Source organism: Alexandromys fortis, unplaced genomic scaffold (assembly GCF_014885135.2).
Source record: "Alexandromys fortis isolate MF-2015 unplaced genomic scaffold, M_Fortis_MF-2015_v1.1 scaffold_17, whole genome shotgun sequence".
NCBI lineage: Eukaryota > Metazoa > Chordata > Mammalia > Rodentia > Cricetidae > Alexandromys > Alexandromys fortis.
Genome location: NW_026067896.1, coordinates 12,054,692 through 12,076,632, shown reverse-complemented (window position 1 = coordinate 12,076,632; position 21,941 = coordinate 12,054,692). Strand labels below are relative to the sequence as shown.

General features: G+C 37.7%; 1 protein-coding gene across 7 annotated transcripts in view; it reads left to right on the top strand.

Annotated features, from left to right (window-relative positions):
* Nucleotides 1-21,941, top strand: part of Trps1 (transcriptional repressor GATA binding 1) — a 235,612-nt gene that overhangs the window by 22,762 nt on the left and 190,909 nt on the right. For all 7 annotated transcript variants that reach the window (XM_050161834.1, XM_050161826.1, XM_050161870.1 and 4 more), the window contains exon 2: nt 20,467-21,395. In XM_050161834.1, the coding sequence (XP_050017791.1) occupies nt 20,469-21,395 (927 nt within the window). In that variant the 5' untranslated portion in view covers nt 20,467-20,468. The remainder of the gene's footprint in view (nt 1-20,466; nt 21,396-21,941) is intronic.

Here is a 21,941-nt window from a genome sequence, read left to right as displayed (position 1 = left end):
ATTTTGGTTTTTTTTTTTTTTTTTTTGGAGGGGTAGTTAGTTCTTCTTTCAATACACAATTTCTTGAAATTGTCACATGACTTTTTGATAGCCAGGCTTTTCCTGTCATGGCTTACTTTTTGTGGTGATTTCACAGCACTTCTTCCTCTTCTCCGCAGACGCTTACCCAGTTCCTCTTCAGAATTAATCACTGTCTTATTTGTCAATAGGTGTGGTAGCGTTATCAGAATCCACCCAGTGCTTTTCTGAAGGCTGGGGCCTCAGATCTCATGTCTTGGGGTCCCCCTTGGATGTTTTAGAACACGCTTTCGCTCACCGTGTGAAGTATGATCACAGCGTTTCGTGACTGAAATGACTCGTTAGTCCTGAGGTTTCCAGCGTTTCTCAAGGAAAACAATAAAGAGAAATTAGGTGTTGCGTCGTCACTGTAACATCTCAACCGAGCAACTCTGAGGAATCGTTTGCTTAAGAAGCAGTGAAGGCAGGAACACTATTGAGGCTTTAAAAAAATAGACTAGATACATGAGATACTTCTAAGTGGTGGTACAAGGAGCACCGTTGATGTCTACTGAGGTTTTTCTGAAGGAAACTGCAGCAAATCCTTGGATCTGTTGTTTAATCTGGTAGCAAAGGTATTCCTAACCAAGAGTGCTAATTCTGAGTGTTCGCTGGCGCTAGGAAGTGCTGCTTCGGATCAGTGTGGACTGTGGAGTGTGCATGCCCCTTATGTAGGGCCTTGGAGATGGGGTTGGTAGCATGACTAGGCTATGTAAGTTTTATTGATGAATTTCTAGAAACCAAGAGTTTCCAAAACAAGACTCTCAAAGGCTCTGAAAACGCTACTTAGACACTACTTATTAACTTTTTACTCAGAAATGAATGAGCCAGAAATTTACTACATATATTTTATTTATACTTACGTTTATTGTATGGTGCCTTGTGTTTGTCAATATCTGCGCATGAAACACGAAACATACTCATATAGTCTTTGGGAATTACAGAAAGTACCAGAAGCTTCTTGTCTCCACATCACGGTTGTTTTCCAATACTCATTTTTCAGTAATTGGAATTCATTTCTATATGCTGGTAATTTGATAAACTGTTTTGAAATGTATTTGTTGAGCTCAGTGTCAGTCCATGTGCCTCTAATGAAAGGCATGTGACCCAGCAGATTAGAAGAAAGGTCTGTGGTTGGCTCCCACAGAGACCTTGCTGTTCCTTTTGGGCAATCTTTAACCTGGCACCGTCTCATGTGTTTGCTACGATAGAGTTTTCCGAAATTTAAATAATGTCACATTTGAAAGGATGCCAAGAAACAAGTGCGGCGGTTTCTAAATTTTGTGAAGCTGAAATTCCTGGTTACGAGAACGAGTACATGTCACAGATGAGTAGTTCGTAATGACTTCAGGGTAGCAGGAAAAGAGCAATTCCCATATGTTGATTCTAGTCTCCTGGTAAAGAATGTTATAGGAAGATGGCAGCGTCTTTAACAAGCTGTGAGTTAATGCGGCAGTCTCAGTGGATCCAGTTCCAGAAGGATAAATCACTTTACCATATTTCCTCAAAAATATTTGAAGTTAGACTGCAAAACAGAAAACTTGCTGGGAATGAATGCCGACTATGCGGTACTGCTTCTCCCTACCTGCAGACAGACAGTCACCCCCAGTCTCTTTCAACAGGGCATTTGCTCTGGGGTGCTTGTGCGATTCCCAGATGCTTGGATGAGTTCGCAATGCTCTTTGTCAGACTCAGCCTCCAAGGTTTATCTCCTGTAGATGAAGGAGGGCATCCATGAGTGCTACCTTCCAGACGAGCTACTGGGATGTTGTAGTAATGCATGGTATTTTTCCTCACCGAGAACCTGTCACAGTTCATATATGGTCTGCATCGTCAGCATCAGTGGGTGTGTTGGCATTCACGAAGCTAAAGTTTTCAGTCCTGTACAAACAGAGGTGGCAGGCCTGGATAGTTTGTTAGATCTGGGCAACTAACTCTTTTCATGTGAGCACTCTGATTTCCTTGTCCCCATGAAATCTAGAAAACATGAGGGAGTTAATATATGACTAGTATTACTTGTAGTACTGGGGACTGAACCTAGATTCTTACTCATGCTAGTTAAAATGCTCAGCCACTGAGCTGTATCCCCAACCCATTTTTTTCTAATATCATTTTATTTTTTTGAGACAAGATTTATTAAGTATCCGCAGCTGATCTTGGATTTTCAGCTTCAGACTCATGAGGTTGGGATTCCAAAACTGTGCCATTGGACCCTACTCAAGATTTTTCTATTTGTTTTGATTATTATTATTATTATTATTTTTTGAGAAAGGATCTTGCTTAAACATCCTAGGCTAGCCTCAAATCCATGCTGTAGCCCAAGCTGGCCTTGAATTTGTAGAAGTCCGTCTGCCTGCTTCAGTCCCTGGAGTACGGGGTCTGTAGGCCTGTGCTTCTGTGTGTGCTGTGAATATCTAATTTTGCATTGTAGACCTGACTGTCTCTTGACTGCTGGAAACTCCATTTTTTCCCCTTACCTTGGGAGGCATCCTGAAACAAGGAAGGGATCCTAACTCCTTTAATAGTATTTTTGGAGGAAGAAAATAATTATTTCTCATCACATAAAAACTTAGCCATTTTCAAATGAAGAGACTATTATTTAAATATTTAGTAATGTATTTGTCTATTTAACTGATTCAGATAACATGAGATATATAGAATCAATAATACATCATAAGGAATTCCTACAGAATGCCTTCTATAAATCTTTTTTTCCCTTATAAGCAATTCAATTGAGGATTAAATTATTTACCAGCCTTTGCATTGCATAAGACAGTCCCTGGAAACAATGGTGAATTTAAAAATTCTGACACTGATTTGCGCGCACTAGCTTCCATTCCTCAACTGCATGTGTAGTGTACGGTAAATATACACTATACTACACAGAATACTAGCTAGTCTGAAAAGTTCAAGATTGGTATGAGCAATGGCTGCCCCCCTGCTGTCATTTGACCCCTACTATGCTGTGAGTGTACAGACTCTTCAGGAAAAACATCGATTGAAAGCAAAGTACTGCTGATGAAGCATTCTGGGTAGTCCACAGGGTGCTCAGTATGGGCCACCGATTAGAACCTCATCCTGCAGAGGAGCGGTATATTAGACATTAGAACACCATATCTGACCAGATATGTTTTTAATGCATGTTGTTCGTTTGTTGCCCTCTTCTGTCATTAATTCTTTAAAGGTAACTTTGCTAAACAGACAAATCCTACATGCTAGTGTAAGACGTAAGACAGCACAGATAAGGTCAAAAAGGAAAAGGACTGGAGTCAGTACATGTGTGTCACCACCTGAATTTGAATTGCCGGAGCACCTGGAATGCCGGACGTGGTAGTGCTCACGTCTGCACGTGGTAGTGCTCACGTCTGCACGTGGTAGTGCTCACGTCTGCATTCCTTGCACTCCTGCACACTACAGGAGGGGAGAAAAGGCGATTCTCAGACGCGCATGGGCCAGCTAACTCGGGGAGCAGAGCCTTGAACAGCAATCCTGCCTCAAATATGGTTGATGCTAAGGACCTAAGCCAGAGTCAGTCCTCTGACCTCCACATACTCCATGACATATGCGGGTACACCTGTGTGTTTAAGCACCAGGAGGTACACCGATTAATATTAAAAAGGGATAATCTTACTCTAAACCTCATTGCTCTTGCTTATTGTGTGCACATGATTCTTTGAATCCATGACAATCTTTTTTTTTATTTTAAATCAGTTTATATTTGATGATCATTAAATTCCAGTTTTTCAGTTTGTCACTGATACTACATAGAAATTCATGGATATAGGTTCTTATGCAAATTATGATACAGGGTTATAATACAGATATTCTGGAATAAAATTATATATAAATCTCCAAATCTCCATGTGCACACAGTTCTTGATTTACATTGAAAGACAAATAGATTAGAAAAATTTACACTTAACTTCACCTCCATGAGAATCTTGTACATAAGTGTATTTCTTCCTTTAACCTACCTAACGCCAAGAAGAACCACTTATTCCAAGATTGTTATTACTATTACTTTTTTATTCCTTTTTATTGAGCTCTACATTTTTCTCTGCTCCCCTCCCTGCCTCTCTCCTCCCCTTCAAACCTCCCACAAGGTCCCCAGGCTTCAAATTTACTCAGGAGATCTTGTCTTTTTTTTTTTTTTTTTTGAAAGACCTATGAACTCAATCTTGAGAGCAGTGTCCAATGTTTTTCTTTGAAAGGCAGTGTTGTATTGTGTGTGAAGGTGCCTTCAAGATATTCAAAGTATCTCAAGGTAGTCACAAACCAGCATGTTCTGCTCATTTTGGCCATACCTTTGGGCTTTCCGCTGAAGGGGCTTAGAAGTATTAATTTGAGATGGACATGGAGGACGAACCGCTGCTAGAAGTAACCTGTCTTGATAACGCTGCAGTTCCCCCGTCCTAGAAATGGGCAATTTATGTGTCTCCATGAGTAAAAGTTTAGTTGAACCTTTGATTCCTCAGGGTCGCATCTGTATAGATCTGATTGAAAAGGAGGAGGCCTTTGGCCAGTGTGGGAAGAGCTGATTTTCATGAACCAGAACATGCTAGGAGAAAAAATGCTGGGATTTTTTGACCACATTCTAATGAGCCCCTAAGGGGACTAGTGAGATAAGGACTCATTTCGGAAGGTCTGCATTTATCTTCCAGTTTACTTTGAAAAACTACAAGATGCAACCTAAGAGCATATGAGTCCAAGCAGGCCTTGCTTACACAGGGCTAGAATATCCCCTTAGTTCTACAGAAGATTCAAATAAGTTATGTACTTGATTCATCCTATTGTGGTTTCAACAAGTTCCCCCAATTCCAGTTGTTTTGATAAGTTCAGCCAGCAGGTGTTCATCACACATATTCTCATTGACTGTAGGTCAGAAGAGAAAATAGATATTTTATCTTTCCGTCTCTCCTCTTCCCACTCTCTCTTCCCTCTCCTCGTCCCCTCCTCCTTCTCTTCCTTTTTCTTCTTCTCTTATTTTGGGACAATTAATATCTCTTCACTTATGACATAGAAAAAAGGTTTATTGGAAATTAAATGTGTTGTTTTGTTCTTCAGGACAAGAATATAAAATTTTAGGAAGAGATCAATTTAAAACAGTCAATATACCACATGGATTTATAAGTTTTTATTTTATTCCAAATGTCTCCCAAGATAATTATATAGACATTGTATTTGTAACCAAGCAAGCAAATACTCTGTGTGTAATGTTCATATAACCTTTAGTGAATGTATATGACCAATTAGTTGTCAGTAATGCTTTTCAGGGAAATAAGGTTTTTTTTTTCTACAGAAATTGTTTTATTATTTGTTTCATAAAATTTTAACCTAGACTCACAGCCACCACTAATACCATAGACCGTTTCAGTTCTCTTAAGAAGCACCTTGCTCCATCTCACAGTGAAGAGAATGTCCCACCTGCTCTTCTAACTCCCCAAATCCCCCAGTCCTGTCTTTTTGCTTGGCCTGTCTCTGCACTTTTATCCTAAAAACCCCATCTTGTTAGATCAAACTTAGATTCAGTATCCTGATTCCTGGTTTCCTTATTTATTTATTTATTTATTTATTTATTTTCTAGCCTATAAGCTCAGCAAGAGAATTTTCATGTCCATTCTTTGCATGTTCGCTCAACACCTGATGCACGGTTGGCCCTTAAGACGCTGGGATATTTGAATACATGTGATGCTAATTTGGTGGTAATGGTGAGCCTCAGTTGTCAAAGCATCTGGCCGGCTTTGTCATATTTACACAAGACAAACTATCGAACGTTCAGTGGGTCCTATACCAAGAGATATTTTGACCTTGGTTTCTGGGAAAAAAATTCAGATATTACACATTTTCACAAATGTACATAAGGCTGGACATTTTGCTGTGGTGAGCTAGTTCAGCGTCGAAATTACTGAAGCAAAGATGAAAACATTACTCTCTCGGGTAGCATTTCTGGTTCTTAGGAGACGTGCCTGGATAGTGCTAGTTGCAACTCATTAGCACTCTCTATTATACTTGGTATTTACCGTTCATGTAGGAGCTAGGCCATGGTGTTTACCATCTCGGTCCAGCTATTCTTTGAGCTCTTCAGGTCCATATCAATGAGATGTTCAGAGGATTGTTTAGCTGAATCTAATTTTGGTGATTTCTTTTTCCATAAGCAACCTTGTGAGTGCTAGATTATATCTTAATACTTGGAACAAATACTGTATGATAAAATGTGCTTGCATTGTATACTCTCTAGGACTCACAAAGCTAGTGACGTTATTTGAGACTGTTTTCAGGTTTACTTCTAGTGTTTTGTGCTCTTTTTTTTAAAAAATTTTTTGGTCAGTTACGAATGGACTTTAGAAACCATTTAATTGAAAATAGAAGCCAGAGTCTGAAGAAATGATTAACCAAGTGGAAGCTTGAAACTACTAGAATTTTACCCTATTAACTTTGTTTTTCATGCAAAATGAGCAGTCACTCATCAGTGTTCCACTGCAAGATGGAATGCCTTGCTTTCCTGTTTCATACAGATTTATGGAAAGTCCTTTAGGTGGGGTTAGCATCTGATACATTTCATCTAAACAAAAGTCTTTATTCAGCCTTATGAAGGATTAAAGAATTTAGATGGTGAATTTCTCGGAAGAAAACCCACAAGGCTGTTGAGTTGACTGTTTGCCATAGAAAGGTCCAGTCTGCTAAGATAAGCAGGTGGCTGTAGCCTCTTTTCAGTCACGTTTTCTCATTTGTAAAGTGGGATTAATAGATAACTTGTGGGGCTTGTTGAGGGGTCAGTGGGTAAACTCCTTGAGCAAACAAATAAATAGTTGAGAAGTATTACGTGTACAGTAAATGCTTCTCATCCACTTTAACTTAGCTTGTCTGTACGATACAGTTGTATGTAGAATTATTTTTTTTTCTAATTGGATATTATATCATCATGAGGATATGGATTTAATAACTGCAGATTTATTTACCTTGACTCTTCCTGGAACCTTGGATTAGAAGTGTTTTCTTTTTTCTCTGTCTCATTGTCCCTGGTTATCTTGTCCATTGTTGTGCTTCTGTTGGTTTTTGCTCTTATTGTTAGTTTTTATCTCTTGTTTCAAACCCTCTACTCTGTAAACCACTATAGTCTAGAACTCACCTTTTCCCCCCTAAGTTTTCCAGTTTGTTTTTTTTTTTCTTAACCCGTTGCCTGCTTCAGTGCCCAGACGCTCCTTGTCTGAGAGTGGACTTGAGGCACTAATGGCTAACTCTGCTCAGCGATGCCCTGTAGGTAGAGTATTAGAACACAGCCATTGAGCGAGTTCATTTCAACCTATCTGCCCATGCTTTCTGCAAAGCAATTCACATTTTCCTGGGGAAAACAACTCACACACATGCTAATCAGGTAGCCAAAAAGCACAAGAATCGTAAGAATTATTACAAAATGCATCCATCTCTGCCACTGTCTCTCTTTTCAAGAAAGACGGTAATTGTAATTTAAACTCCCATGCCCCATCGTCACCCCATTTTCTTCCTCTGAAAGCCAGTTCTTCTCCTGACTGCTAACTGTGGAGTTTGGGCTTTCCTTAGTTTTGAAGCCTACAAGCCTTAATTTGCAGCATATATGAGCATTGCTCACTTTCACGGGTGCTGAGCACCTCGTGTGTGTAGTGTCTTCATTCACTTTTCAGTATTATAGAACCACATACTTCACTGTGTGTTTATCTATTATTCATGTATACTTTGGTTGTTTATAGCTTTGACAGTGCAAAGAATCATTCTAGTACTCATGTAAGTGCATGCATATGGTATGTGTTTTTGTGTCTTTGAAATTAAACATTGTTTTGTGTTCCTCCAGATGTTTAAGCTGCTAGGATTCTGATCTAAACATTTAATGTTTTTCTGTATTCTTTTTATACCCTTTGCATTATATTTTTAAACTCTTTTTTTTACATATATCTGTGTGTCTTGTGTGCTCGTTTGTGTCTCTGTGGGTCCATGTGTGTTTAAATACATACAGGTCTACCCAGATGTAGATGGAGGACTAAGTGTGATGTCTAGTGTCCTTCTCAATTTCTATGTACTTTATTACTAAGGAAGTGTCTCTCAATGAACCCGACTCACTGATTCGGCTCCTCTACCTCAAGAGTTTGTTTCACAGATCGCCTGTCCTCCTCTTCTGAGTTCTGGGATGACAGTTGGGTTACCTTGCCTGCCAGCTCTTATGTGAGTGTTGGGAATCCTAACTTCCTTCCTCAGGCTCGTATGGCAAACACTTTATAAACACAGAACTGTGACTCATAATGTTGAAAAGGAAGTTAAAATATGCTTATGTCTCGCGATTTGTGCACTTACTGCCTTGTGCACATGGATCATGGTTCGTGATAGTTGATTCTTTATCCAGTATCAATACAGACAAAGTGATTTGAATCTGGGTGTCTTGATTAGAATGCATTATGATGATGAGACATCCTTAGAATTAGCTTAGCATCCATTCTCTGGGGTCCATTTATTTTCAACAGATTGAAGGCTTCCTTGAAGAGATAAATCGTATGCAGAAACTTTTAAGAGTGTTAATGCCTCTCCATGTTGTAAGAATATTTGTGAGTACATAAATTACCTCAGGCTTGTCTCTGTGAGGGATACTATATACCAACAGTACCATCAAGTTTTAGAAATTCTCATGTCTCTTGTCTTATCTTTAATAACCAGTGACATAGTGTGACATTGCCACTTGTGGAAATGTGTCCCAGTCCTAGACATGTTCCACCTGGAGGAAGCTGGAAGACCATGGATGGTGTGTAGACGCTTATAGGTATAAATGATTATAAATCAGTAATCTGATTAATAAAGAGCACAGGTGAATGGAGACATTATTAGCAGTAGTGTTAATAATGAAAGTTTCTGTCTAGGAAATTCACAGTCTCGTAGGATGGCTTGAGACATAAGCATATTACCATTGTGTAGTATTGAAGTGTTGCTGAAGTCCTTGAGTAGGCGTGGCATGTGACAGTGGAGAATAGTCGATTTCCTGAATACTATAGAGAGAGGACAGAAGTCAAGTCATCACAAAGACTTTAGTTTGGAACCCTTAGTTCTGGTTGTTTTGAGGGAAGTCCAAAGGCTAGGGTAACTTAGTTGGTCTTTGAGTTATGGCTCATTTGTGTATCCGAGGAGTAAACTTGATAGCTGCCTTTGTCAAATGCTTCTCCTGTAAATATCTGAAGGTGACATTGCCCTCATAGCTACAAATACGTTATAAGTGTTGTTCAAGAAAATTGAAAATACCAGAGGCTTCATGAAAAATCTGATTTTATGCTAGTGCTATAATACAGGTTTAGGCCCAAGACAGCCAGTCAAAATTAAATCAGGTGAGATGATGTACCTTTCCTATAGTTACTGGCTCATTGGAGCACTAAGATGGCACATTTTGTCACTACCTACACTTCTCCATTATAATTTCTATGGATATGCAGGATCGTAAGTAAGTGGAAAGTCTAGCTCTGAATTTTGCTTTCTTCAGTCAGTTAGATTTTTGAAGAATTAAATTGTGAAACACCTGAATCTAGGATTATGTAAGTGTCTCCCCCTTACTCTGTTATGACAGGTGTCCACATGAAGATGGATGGAGAAAAGAAATGACTAATTGGGATAACCTTTTTTTTTAAGGGTTTGTGTGTGTGTGCGCACATGTGTATAGAAGTTTACATTGGATTTGAAATGATTAATTACACTGCCTATGTGAAATATTTCATGAGTGAGCTAATTTCTGCCCTAGCTAATTCTGTCCTCTCGCCCACATGCAACAAATTGCTGTTCTCTTTTCTATGTGAATGGGCAAAGTGAGAACTGTAAGGACCCTGAAGAACCTGCATATATTCTCATTCTCCCAAATTTGGCTCTTAGTGTAACTTAAGCTCCAATTTGAGTGCAGTGTTTAAAGCTGTTTGTAACTTTTTGATCTTTGTTTCAATTAATTCAGAATCTTTATGGATCACTCTAATGTGTGAGCTCTATCTATCTATCATCTATCTATCATCTATCTATCTATCTATCTATCTATCTATCTATCTATCTACCTATCTCTCTAATCTATTATCTAACTCCTGTTTCTTATCCATTTAACCTTTTGTCTCTCGTTTATTCTTTTTCTCCCCATCCATTCTTTCTCCTCTTCCTGTATTTCCTTCTCTCTTGTTCGAATTCTTAGAAAATATACTAACAATAAGAGAGAATACCAAAGCTCATAATTCCATTGGATTTTTTCAGAGTAGGCAAGCATAGGATAGGCTGCCTACTTAAGGACACGTGATTTGTTATTCTCCATCACTCGAAATCATCTGCCAGGCTAATATTAAGCCATGCTGTAAAAGTATGCAGTCACAGACTGGGGACTGTTCTAGATGCTTATTGTCCAATCACAGTCCCAGGTATTGCTGTTTTGTCGTCTATTATTAGTCTACTTGGGCTTGGGACAGAGAATGAGTAGAGATTATAGGAGAAGGGTAATTGGCCATGGAGGAGTCTGGAGACTAAGTACATTCTTTCTAGTGTTTGAGAACCACAGACTGCAAATCTAGAGGCTTGAGACCTCTGATACGACCTTAACTCTTTCTCTAACAACTTTCACAGTCCACATTTTGCCAAACATCTTGCCGTATTTGCTTAATTTTAGTAGAATGAAGCTGGAATTATTTGTAAAACAATGAGAGTGTGGCTCATAAGATAGCTCAGCTGGTAGAAGCCTTTGTTACACAAGGCAGATAAGCAGAGTTAGATTCTGAGAACACATTCGAGAAGATAAGGATTGAGTCTATTAGTTGTCTATTGACCTCTACACATGAACTGTGGTGTGTGTGTGTGTGTGTGTGTATGTGCTTAGGTACATGTCTATGTAGACACACTCCTCATATGCACATAACACTCCTAAAGAAATTAAAAATGCTGAAGTTTTTAACTGATTTCTGTCCTAGAGTAGCTTTAAAAATTATAAATGTAGAAAAATTAGAGTCCCTATAAGCCATGAGTATTAGTATTAAACTCAGAGGTAGCAATGGTCTTATTTGTTATGTATAATGGTGTATAACTTGGAAATCCATGATCTCTGATATAACTGCACTTTGATATTTTATATTTTGCTTTTCTTTACTCAATGTCTTTAATCCTTTGCTATTATGCATCCTTCTAGATGTTGATTCTATTCTTTTCTTATATATTATATCACAATTGATCTTCCTTTAATACTGACAACTGTATTGAAAGAAAACAGCAGCAAACCTCTTCAAAACCATAATTCTCTGCCAAGTTAAAGGAGTTACCTTAGACATTCTCTGATGTCTTTGGTCATGATTTTCTTTGAGCCATGCTGACTTGAAGCAGCACCTTCTCTGTGTTCCATGAAACTTTCGTGTTTGGGGCGTAAGTGATATCCTGTGACATAAAGACAAATGGGATTGGGAAATTGAGTCCAAATGGAGCAGACTCCATCTTCTCTGATGCCTAAGACGTCATAGAGTTCTAATTGCTAATATACAGTGTGGATATCTGGGAGGACTGCAGAGTATACAGTTTCCACTCTGCTTAATTTGATCAAGGACTTGTCTTTCTCTTCTCTTTTAGATGTCAGTATCATGAGAAAAACATAGGAAAAGTTTTTGGGTTTCGTGTCATCTCTTTTTAAACAGTGACCATCTCAAAATCTCAGACAGAGCTTAATGGAATATGGGGGGAACACAGACAGAATGTTCTTAAATAATGACTTCAAAAATTATTCACAGAGTGGAAGCTTTCTAAGCCTAATACCCAAATTGTGAATAGATTTTTGTGTGTACCTTTAGAACTTATGAATAGAACTTTGTTTTCCTAGAAGACAGGGAACTGTAGTTTCTTACACCTCACTATGCTGTGCTGCTTTTAAAAATAGAGAAGTTTTTGGAAGGTTAATATTTTATTTTATATGTATGAGTGTTTAGCTTGTGTATTTGGGGACCAGGAGCCTGAAGAAGACATCAAATATTCAGAAACTGAATTTACTGATGGTTTTGTGTTGCCATGGGGTTCTGGGAATGACACAGGTCCCTTGTAAGAGCAGCATGTGCCTTTCACCTCCTGAGCCATGTCTCCTGCTCCACATAAGGCTATGTAAAATGATAATTTTCATTGGCGATATTATTGTACGTAAAAGAAGTAAAACGATGCTAGGTAAGCATTTAAGCTTTCCATTGTCGCAACAAAATACCCGGAGAAAACTAAAAGGAGGAAAAATATCTTTGCTCATAATGTCAGAAGTTTTAGTCTGTGGTCTCTTGGCCTCTACACATAGTGAGAGGCAAAGCAACCCTGTTGTGTCAGACAACAAGCAGAAAGACGGCAGGCAACTTTAGAAAGGCATATGCCCTCATGGGCAAGACCTTAGAGACTTCTTAATTGATTTTATTGAGTTTCCTCTGCTCTCCTCCATTCCTCTCCCCTCCCTTTCTACCCTTTCCCATGGTCTCCATGCTCCCAATTTACTCAGGAGATCTTGTCTTTTTCTACTTCCCATGTAGATTAGATCCATGTATGCTCTCTTAGAGACTTCATACCATGGGGTCCCAGCTCTTGTAATTCCACCTCTATAGTTCAATTATGGATTGAAGTGAGTTGATTAGTTAAATGAAGCAGTGTCACTATGCAGGGCGATAACTAAAACAAAACAAATTTTGTGTCACTGCCATGTGTTAATCTCACTGCATGAAATTCTAGTGTGTGTTAGCTTAAATAAATCTGGAAAAGTACATACTGCTAGATCTTAGGAAGCATGGAATGAAAACAGTAGATATTTCCATTCCGTTCTGTGGATCAAATCTTCACGATGGTTGTGCCTTTAACTGTTGGACGCTTCTGTGGTTCTGTCTTTAGGCCACTTGTCCTTAGATGGGTGCAGGCTTTTTAAACTACTTCCTATTGTTTGGTAAGAATGAGCTCAGTGGTTCCTAAGTTACTTCTCAGTTTCATGAGGAAGGACTGTTGCATATGAAGGCACAGCTTACTTCCCTTCTTGGAGAGAAAAACGTTTTTCTGTCTCTCACCTACTTATATATACAACACCCATATACACAAGATATTGGCAGTACAAATTGTCGGTGTATCTTTAAACCTTGTATTTAGCCTGATACTCTTTTAAAACAAAGAAAATAAATCAATAACCATAATATCAAAATCCTTGCCCTGACGTCAGAGTGTATGGAAGCCTGAGCAGTCACAGTGAAGTATGTTCTCTACATAGTATGCTTCCATCAGAGTCATCATGCATGCATCCATTAGAATCACCATGCATGCATCTATTAAAGTCACCATACATGCATCCAGTAGAGTCACCATGCATGTATTCATTAGAATCACCATGCATGCATCTATTAGTGTCACCATACATGCATCCATCCATTAGAGTCACCATACATGCATCCATTAGAGTCACCGCGCATGCATTCATTCATTAGAGTCACCATGCTGCACACCTGCACACTGTGTATTCTGTGTATGTGAATCACTTTATCAGGTGTTGAATCAATGATTTTCACCAGAGATGATTGGTTAACCCCAATTCACTGTGGATTGATTAACAGAGTTTCCCGATCACAGAGACATTTTTGTTTTCCTTGAGAAAAAAAAAGGGGGGGATATGTGTGTGTGTAAAACAAATGTTAATATTTGAAATACTTAATGAAATTGTGATCTCTTAAAAATCAATAGTATTAATGAATTTCCCACTCATTTGTTTTGAAATGAGAATGATTTGTTTCTGATTTTTGACACTCCAAGATACATATTTGTTGTTTAATTTATCCACTTAGTGAAAATAATGTAAGTTTTAGTGTTTTAGATATATTTTATAGACAAGGTTCTATTATAAATATTGAAGAAAAATAACTGTTCATTAAGTATCTTCTCAATGGTGAAATAATGTCAATTTATCTTTAATATGCATATATGAAGACTCCTTTTTACATGTATGACGTTATTGCTAACTTATCTCATGATGTCCTTTAACCTAGACTAATGCTTCTGCAATGATATATTTAAAGTATGGAGAACATAGTATTATGAAACAATAGCCTAAAATATTTGTTTGGTCTAGCGTCAAAAGTTATTGACAGAGGTTGTGTGAAGGGTGTGCATTTTATCTTAGAGAGGTCTAGGTGAGCTCTAATGTCCAGATGGTTATTAATAAACTTTATGTTGGAAGTGTGTTATTAGAAGTAATCATTTTGTATTATTTTGCTTTGAATTAATAAGATTTATTTAATGTGATATGTTTGAATATTATGGTATTTGAATCTCAAAAGTATTTAAAATCTCCCCAAATACTTTTAAAGATTCAGGAATCTTAAAGATTGAATGATTCAATGCCCAAATTAAACAGGAATGGATAGCAAAGGACCAGATCTGACATAGAGTTTAGGAAATTGGAAGCTCTTTTTTTCTTTTCTTTTTTCTTCTTCTTCTTCTTTTTTTTTTTTTTTAAATTACCATTGAAGTCTTGCCCTGGAATCTGAAGAAATAGAAAACATTTAAACTCCCTCAGTAATGCTTGGGTTTGTGAATTGGATAAACAATGTAACAATGTCTATTGCATTTTATAGTTCACTTAAGCAGTCTGATTTTGATCTGTATATATGGAGTAGACAAGATTCAAGTGTTTCTCCCCCCAAAGCCAATGAGCAGACACATATGTTCCATAAAGAAGAAACTTCCCATGTTCATATGGAAACTATCTAGTTTGCTATAGGTCCAAGACGTGACCTCCCTTTTATTTTGCTATCAGTTGCTTAATTCTTTAGATTCTTTGTGGGATACTTTTGATCAAAAGGAACATTTTATTCTTTGTTTGCTCCTTTTATTATTTCTTATAAAAGCTCCAAGAAATGTGTAATTAATAACTTTGTACTTTATGCTTGTGACATAAGCAGGCATGGTATAAAATATATTGTTAGTAAAGATTAGAGCATGATGACTTCTTTCTAGTGTTTAACTTTGATTTCAAGCACTTGAAAGTTTTATTATCTGGAAAACAAAAAGAACAAGTCATGTGGTATTATATGTTATAAAAATCCATAGTGCTACTTATAGTATAACTCATACACAACAAGATTCCAGGCTGAAGTCAGATTACATAATCTAATCCCCCTTAACTTTTCCAGTGTTGTTGAGAATATGTGTGTGTGTATGTGTGTGTATGCGGGTGTATAGGATATATACATGTACGTACACACACAGACATAGTACATGCATGAAATGACCTTTAGAAAGCTATTCAAAGAGAAGATCCCTTAAAATTGTTTCACTTGATTTTTAAGCATAATTTTTTTCTTTGAGTTTAATGATAAAGAGTATAAATTAAATCATGCTTGCTGTGTTTGGCTCACAAATGACACTAGGTATATGAATGGTTAAAGGTTTTAATCATTCAGTGAAGAGCATTTCTGTGCGTGGTGGTTTAGGATACCTTTAGTTGTTAGTGGTTTTATATTTCATCATCTTTGAAAGAAATTGGACAAAGGTATTTTAAAGGTAAAATTAAAATGCTATTACCAGGGTCATTATAGTCACAAAGCCAGGGGAAACTGAAAATTAATTAAATTCTTACCTTGTACAGGTGAAAGGTTCAGAAAATAGGAGGAGTTTACCTTAAACCACTAGGCCCTGCTGATCACAGCTAAAACTGGACACATGACTTCCTTCCCAGTCGTCCTTCTACTGTTTTCTTTCCTTTGTCTGAAGCCAAAGCAAAACAAAGAGCATACACTTTAATCCTTTGATTCCGAAGAGCTTCTCATTCAATGGGAACAAATTCTAGTTTTCATCATGCTGAGTTTGAGTTTAGTTTTTTTTTTCAATTTCTCCAAAAATTGGTTTCTCGTTTTAGGCAGTTTGATTATTGATTACATGGCTATCTGGAGTAAAAGCATTTCATAATACATTTTATGAATGTATATATTTGTGAGCATGTAGCTATGTTTGCATATGTGCATATAAATGTATGTGCAGATATATGAAACATAACTAATTTATTAGTGAAGAGTATATATTGTCTAGATAACAGAAGATATTGTTTCCTGTTTCTGTGAAGTAGCCACCTTGAGAAAAAGATTCAGTCTTAACAAAGAAGATTCTTTTGTATATTTAGCCATTTTAATCGTTGAAATAAAGAGTATTGTGGCTTAACTTGCAATGTTAAATATTTCCACTGCACTAATCAAGTGATACTATAATACATTGCATTATTCTATTCTATTTTAAATAACTGTGAGCGCTAAAAATATTTTTTAATTTTATTTTTCTAATTGGAAATGAAATATTAGTTGAGGGTTAAACTTAGGATTTTTGCAACAATGATATATTATATCTTAGAACAATTTGGAGAGGCCTGGCATAGTGTTTAATATCTTGGCAGTTGGGTAAGATGATTTTATTAAGGAGATGTGTGTTTATGTGCATGGAAAATGCTGTAAATATAGACAATGTTTAACATTCTGCTAGTATGTTGTAGTTCTTCATTGCTCAATTATGGTGAAGTTGTAAATGGAGGGTTTTGATTTCCTCTGACCACTTCCCCTATTAGCCTCATTACCTAAAAATGTTTTATAGTGTGGATCTGTTTTAACTAGTATTTTGAATTTTTTGCTCTTTTTGCTTAAAAAATGGATATTGCTATGGAGTAGAATGACAAATTTTTCAAGTAAAATCGTCCTAACTGATGACTGACCTTCATTCATATGATTGTGCATTTTAGTGATTTTCAAAGTCCTTCTAGAAAATTCATTGCTGGTGTCAACAAATTTAGATCCCCTAACCACCTAACATTGGTAAGTGTGACAGCCCTCAGGGCTGAGGAGGTTTCAGAGTTTGAATAATCTCACCAGCATATCAATCTGTTGGAAACCAAATTGTCCCATAATAATCTGCATCGCTCTCCTTCTGTGGCCGCATTGTTAAAACCTAGAAAGAAAAGGCTTCTACCCTGGTCTGCTTGGGCTTTTATCTGATGTTTTACCAGCCCAGGGTGCTGGTGTGCTGACGTATTTTAGGTGTGGTATGTTCAAGCATGTGTATATTATTTAAGAAGAGAATCTTTTTTTGTATTGTTTGTTGTACAGATATACAGATGAGCGCTCAAAATGTTCCTAGTGCCATCTTCTAAGACAATTAGCTTCCTCAGAGTTGACTAATAGAATTAATACTTGCAGAAAGTACTCTAAAGCCACCCACATGCTTTTTGAAGTCAATGCTGGGTATGATTTTACAAGTATGCGATCTATTTTTTTTTCACGGGAGAATGTTCACTGGAAAAGTTCTTGGCACACAGTAAAACATCGTGCAATCTGTTATTTGTCTTAGAGATAATAACTGGCGGGTGGCTATAGTCTTGTGTTATCTAACTTATGACTTGAGAGGGGAGTTGCTTCCACTCAGAAGTATTGCAAATGTGCTTATATTTACATAATATGTCACTCTGAAAAATTATGATATAATTCCAGTAAAAAAATTTCTATAACTACTTCAAAGTATACTCAAATAAATTAACTACATTTTTTTGAACAGCAACCGAAACGAACATGCCCCCCTACCCCCTACAGCTCAATATAAAACCCAAATGACCTCTCTAATTTTTCTTTGAAGTTTTAGCAGTTTAACGTTCTTTGCAATGTATATTATTAAGGACTCTGTTAAACATAAGGCATCAGTGAGTCATCCTCTTTCTGAAGGTCTGTTCATGGGTAGAAGGAGGAACTAAAATTTTTGAAGATAATAATTTAATTAAATTGCATATTTTTTCTCAGGAACTAATGATGCGGGTGGAGTCATTTTTAACCTTTGACCTGTTACATTTCTTCAAGATAATGATAAATCAACTGAGATCTAAAACGTTTTTTTCTTCTGAAAAATGACTTTTTACTTCAATATGAATGTATTTAGATCAATTTACTTTTAAGTATTTTATCTTTATTCCCTTGCCATTTTTTTACCAATCACTTTGACATTAATATATGGGCATAAACCATTCACCTTTCATTTTGATAGATGGGTAAGCTTAATGAATCAGATTATGATTTCTTTAGACATTCTGATTTTCATACATAATTTCCTATAGTTTTGGGTAACCTCATTCATATTATTTCAGTCAGTCACTGTTAGAATGAAGGTATATTAAGCAAAAAGGTTGAAACCCAAACGTTATGGTTTTTAAGCACTTGCCCAAAGAAAGACTGTATTGTGTTTGATGCAGATGAGATTGTGTGCAGTGGCGAACTAATTCAGAATTTTAGAAGATGAGGCAAGAGGTACCTCCCAAACCAATATTATTTATGTGCTGGAACATGTAGGAACAACTTATATTATGAACATCCTCTCTTCTATGTCAAGTTTAAATATAAGTTCATAAATACATACAAACACATATAAAGGTATCCATACCTCACATGTTTTTCTTTAAATTTGTAAACACATACATAAATGCACGCATAGAAAGACATGCACACACACACACACACACACACACACACACACACACACACACATACCTTTGAGATGTATGTCTCACTGAGGTCCACAGTTTGGCTCAGAACTCCTGGCATCTAGGAATCTTCTTTCAGGATTCCTAATTCTTGGTACCACAAACACCTGCTATTATACCTGGTGTAAAACAGCTTGTGTTCTGTTTATGTTTATAGTTTAATCCTTGACTGATTTCTTAGATTCTTACTTTTTCCCTTCAAATTTCCCCCTTGGTTAGCTACCAGGAAAATTGCCCTGTAGTTTTTTCACATGTCCACCCAAGGCTACCAAAGCCTCATCCAATAGACAAATATAGGTGCCCTTAAATCTTGTCTACAAAAACAACAAACATTGCAAAAACATAGTTAACTTGTGTCTTGAGTTATAAAGAAGGCACCTAGCTTCTTTTACTTGAGGCTCTCATGGGTTAGAAAGGAAAGTTTTCCCTAGCTGTGGTATAACTCACTACTAAACTGGCCTTTACAGCAGAGCCCGCTCATAATAAAGAAAACTTGTTTTATTAGAGAGTATCAGGTAGAATTTTCAGAGAGACATTTTGAGGAATGGCTTAGGCAACTCTTGAGTTTTTCAGCTGGAAGCGTAAAGAACAAAGGTTGAGCCCCATGCTCAACCGGCTTTTGTTAATATGGTCTTTAATTAGTAGGACACTCTTCATTTCTCAAGATTGTTACAGTTCTTACAACTACATCCTTGTATAGGTATTTATCACTTAAGGTCTCAGTTTGACTTTAGCCACTGATGGGGGAGGGGGGGAGGGAGGTAAGGGGAGATGGGGAGAGAAAAGTGAGAAGGGGAGGTTGGGGGGAACTTGGGAAATGGGATGTTTGGGATAAAGGAAGGTTGGATAGGGGAGCAGGGATGCACACATCTTAATTAAGGGAGCCATCTTAGGGTTGGCAAGAGATTTGGTGCTCTCAGGTGCCCAGGGCGATGTCCCCAGTTAGTTCCTGGGGCAGCTGAGGACAGAGAACCTGAAATGACCCTATCCTATAGCCATACTGATTAATATCTTGCATATCCCCAAGGCACAATAGAGCTGGTGTGGGAAGAAAGCCACTATAAACTGCTAAAATCTTGTCATTTCAGTCTCAGAGAGACAGTGACCTTTATCAGCTTCCATACTGTTCTCTAGGTGAAAACCCAAGGGTTTAGCATGCAGAGTCCTGGTGAAACCTGACTTGCCACGGTAGGGCATTCCCAGCCCTGCTCCCAATCTCCAGGATGGTACCCAAGAAATTTTTGGTAGGGCTTAGCAGAAATGTTTATTATCCCCTTTATGTACATAGGCAGTTTTCACTCAGTTCATAACATGGATGTCTGTGCCATTTTGACATGAATCTATTCATTTGAAACTATATTCTTATTAGTGTGACACTATTCCATTGTAGTAATTATATCCATATTTATTTACATTTTTTTCATGGAAGCAAGCATGCAGTCTGTGTTTTGTAAAGTTAAACTTGTACATGTATGTTCTATAACCATAGCATATCATCTGTATATATAAAATCTATAGCATCCATAAATATATGTGATCTTACCATTGACAAAAATTGAATATAAGGAAATTAGGCAAAAAATAAGAGGGTAGGAATAATTAATAGTGTGGATAATAATGAGTCTTTTAATATTCATAGCATGTTTTAAAAGAATAGATCAGCCAGTATTTGTGTTAAAATATCAAATATTATTTGCTTTTATCTGTTTGCCTCTCTGTCCTTTTTCACTCTGACATTTTTGATGCTTTTTTTCCTCCCTTAGGGGAACTATTTTGTTGTGCACCTTAGCCTTTGAGTTGCCTAAGTAGAAGACCCCAGAATGGGCTACCTGTCTGTAATCTTCAAATAACCATGCTCCTTTCATTTCCCCATGTGTTCACAGATATGGTCCGGAAAAAGAACCCCCCTCTGAGAAACGTTGCTAGTGAAGGCGAGGGTCACACCCCGGAGCCAATAGCTACAGAAAGCAAGGTGTCTGCAAAGGACAAAGAGTTTTCTGCAGATCAGATGTCAGAAAATACAGATCACAGCGATGCTGCAGAACTGAACACGAAAGAGGAGCCCAGCGCGCATGGCCAAGATCCATCTCCTAGCAGTAAGAAGGACTTGCAAATCTCAGGCCTGAGTGAGAAGGCTGGCTTCAATTATGATAGCCCGAGTAAGGGAGGAAACCTTGCCTCCTTCCCGCATGATGAGGTAACAGACAGAAATATGTTGGCTTTCTCATCTCCAGCTGCTGGGGGAGTCTGCGAGCCCTTGAAGTCTCCTCAAAGAGCAGAGGCAGATGACCCTCAAGATATGGCCTGCACCCCGTTAGGGGATTCACTGGAGACAAAAGAAGAGCATAAGATGTCACCAAAGGCTACTGAGGAAACAGGGCCAGTGCAGAGTAGTCAGGCCAATTGTCAAGGTTTGAGCCCGGTTCCCGTGGCCTCAAAAAACCCACAAGTGCCTTCAGATGGGGGTGTAAGACTGAGTAAACCCAAAACTGACTTACTGGTGAATGACAACCCAGACCCGGCACCTCTGTCTCCAGAGCTTCAGGACTTTAAATGCAATATCTGTGGATACGGTTACTATGGCAATGACCCCACAGATCTGATTAAGCACTTCCGAAAGTATCACTTAGGACTGCATAATCGCACCAGGCAGGATGCTGAGCTGGACAGCAAAATCCTAGCCCTTCATAACATGGTGCAGTTCAGCCATTCCAAAGACTTCCAGAAGGTCAACCGCTCTGTGCTTCCGGGTGTGCTGCAGGACATCAGCCCCTCACGGCCCGCTTTACTAAACGGCACCTATGATGTACAGGTTCGTGTTTTCTCTTGTGATTTCTAGGAGAAGAAACAAGGAGTTAGTGATGAAATGTGAATTCATACTTTTATGTTCAAAGAGAGGGCCCAGATAAGAAAATTTTACACCCTATAGAAAAGATATGCATATTTTATTGCGGCTTCATTCAAATATGTATTCAGAGTTGACTTGACCTTCTCATTGTGGGGGTGAAAAAAGTCCAGAATTCCCAGTAGATTTGGAAAAAAAAATCTTCTCATGGAATTAACTAAAGTTCATATTTCCTGATCTACTTCTTGATAATTGGGTGTTTTCTGCCTTCCAACCATCGTAGAGATCTATGAATACACAATCATAATCATAAGTCATTGCCTTGTTCTTGATTCAGAGTATCAGGCTCCTCCTATAATCTTCCTCCTGGGTCAGTCTTTCTTGTGCCTTAGAGTAGGACTTGATTTTATAGTTAGTCTAATCAGGTTTGGGTCATATTGACGATGATGGAGATATACTCTTGATAGACCAAAATAATTGCATATGAATATTTGGAAGCAACATTTTGCATTG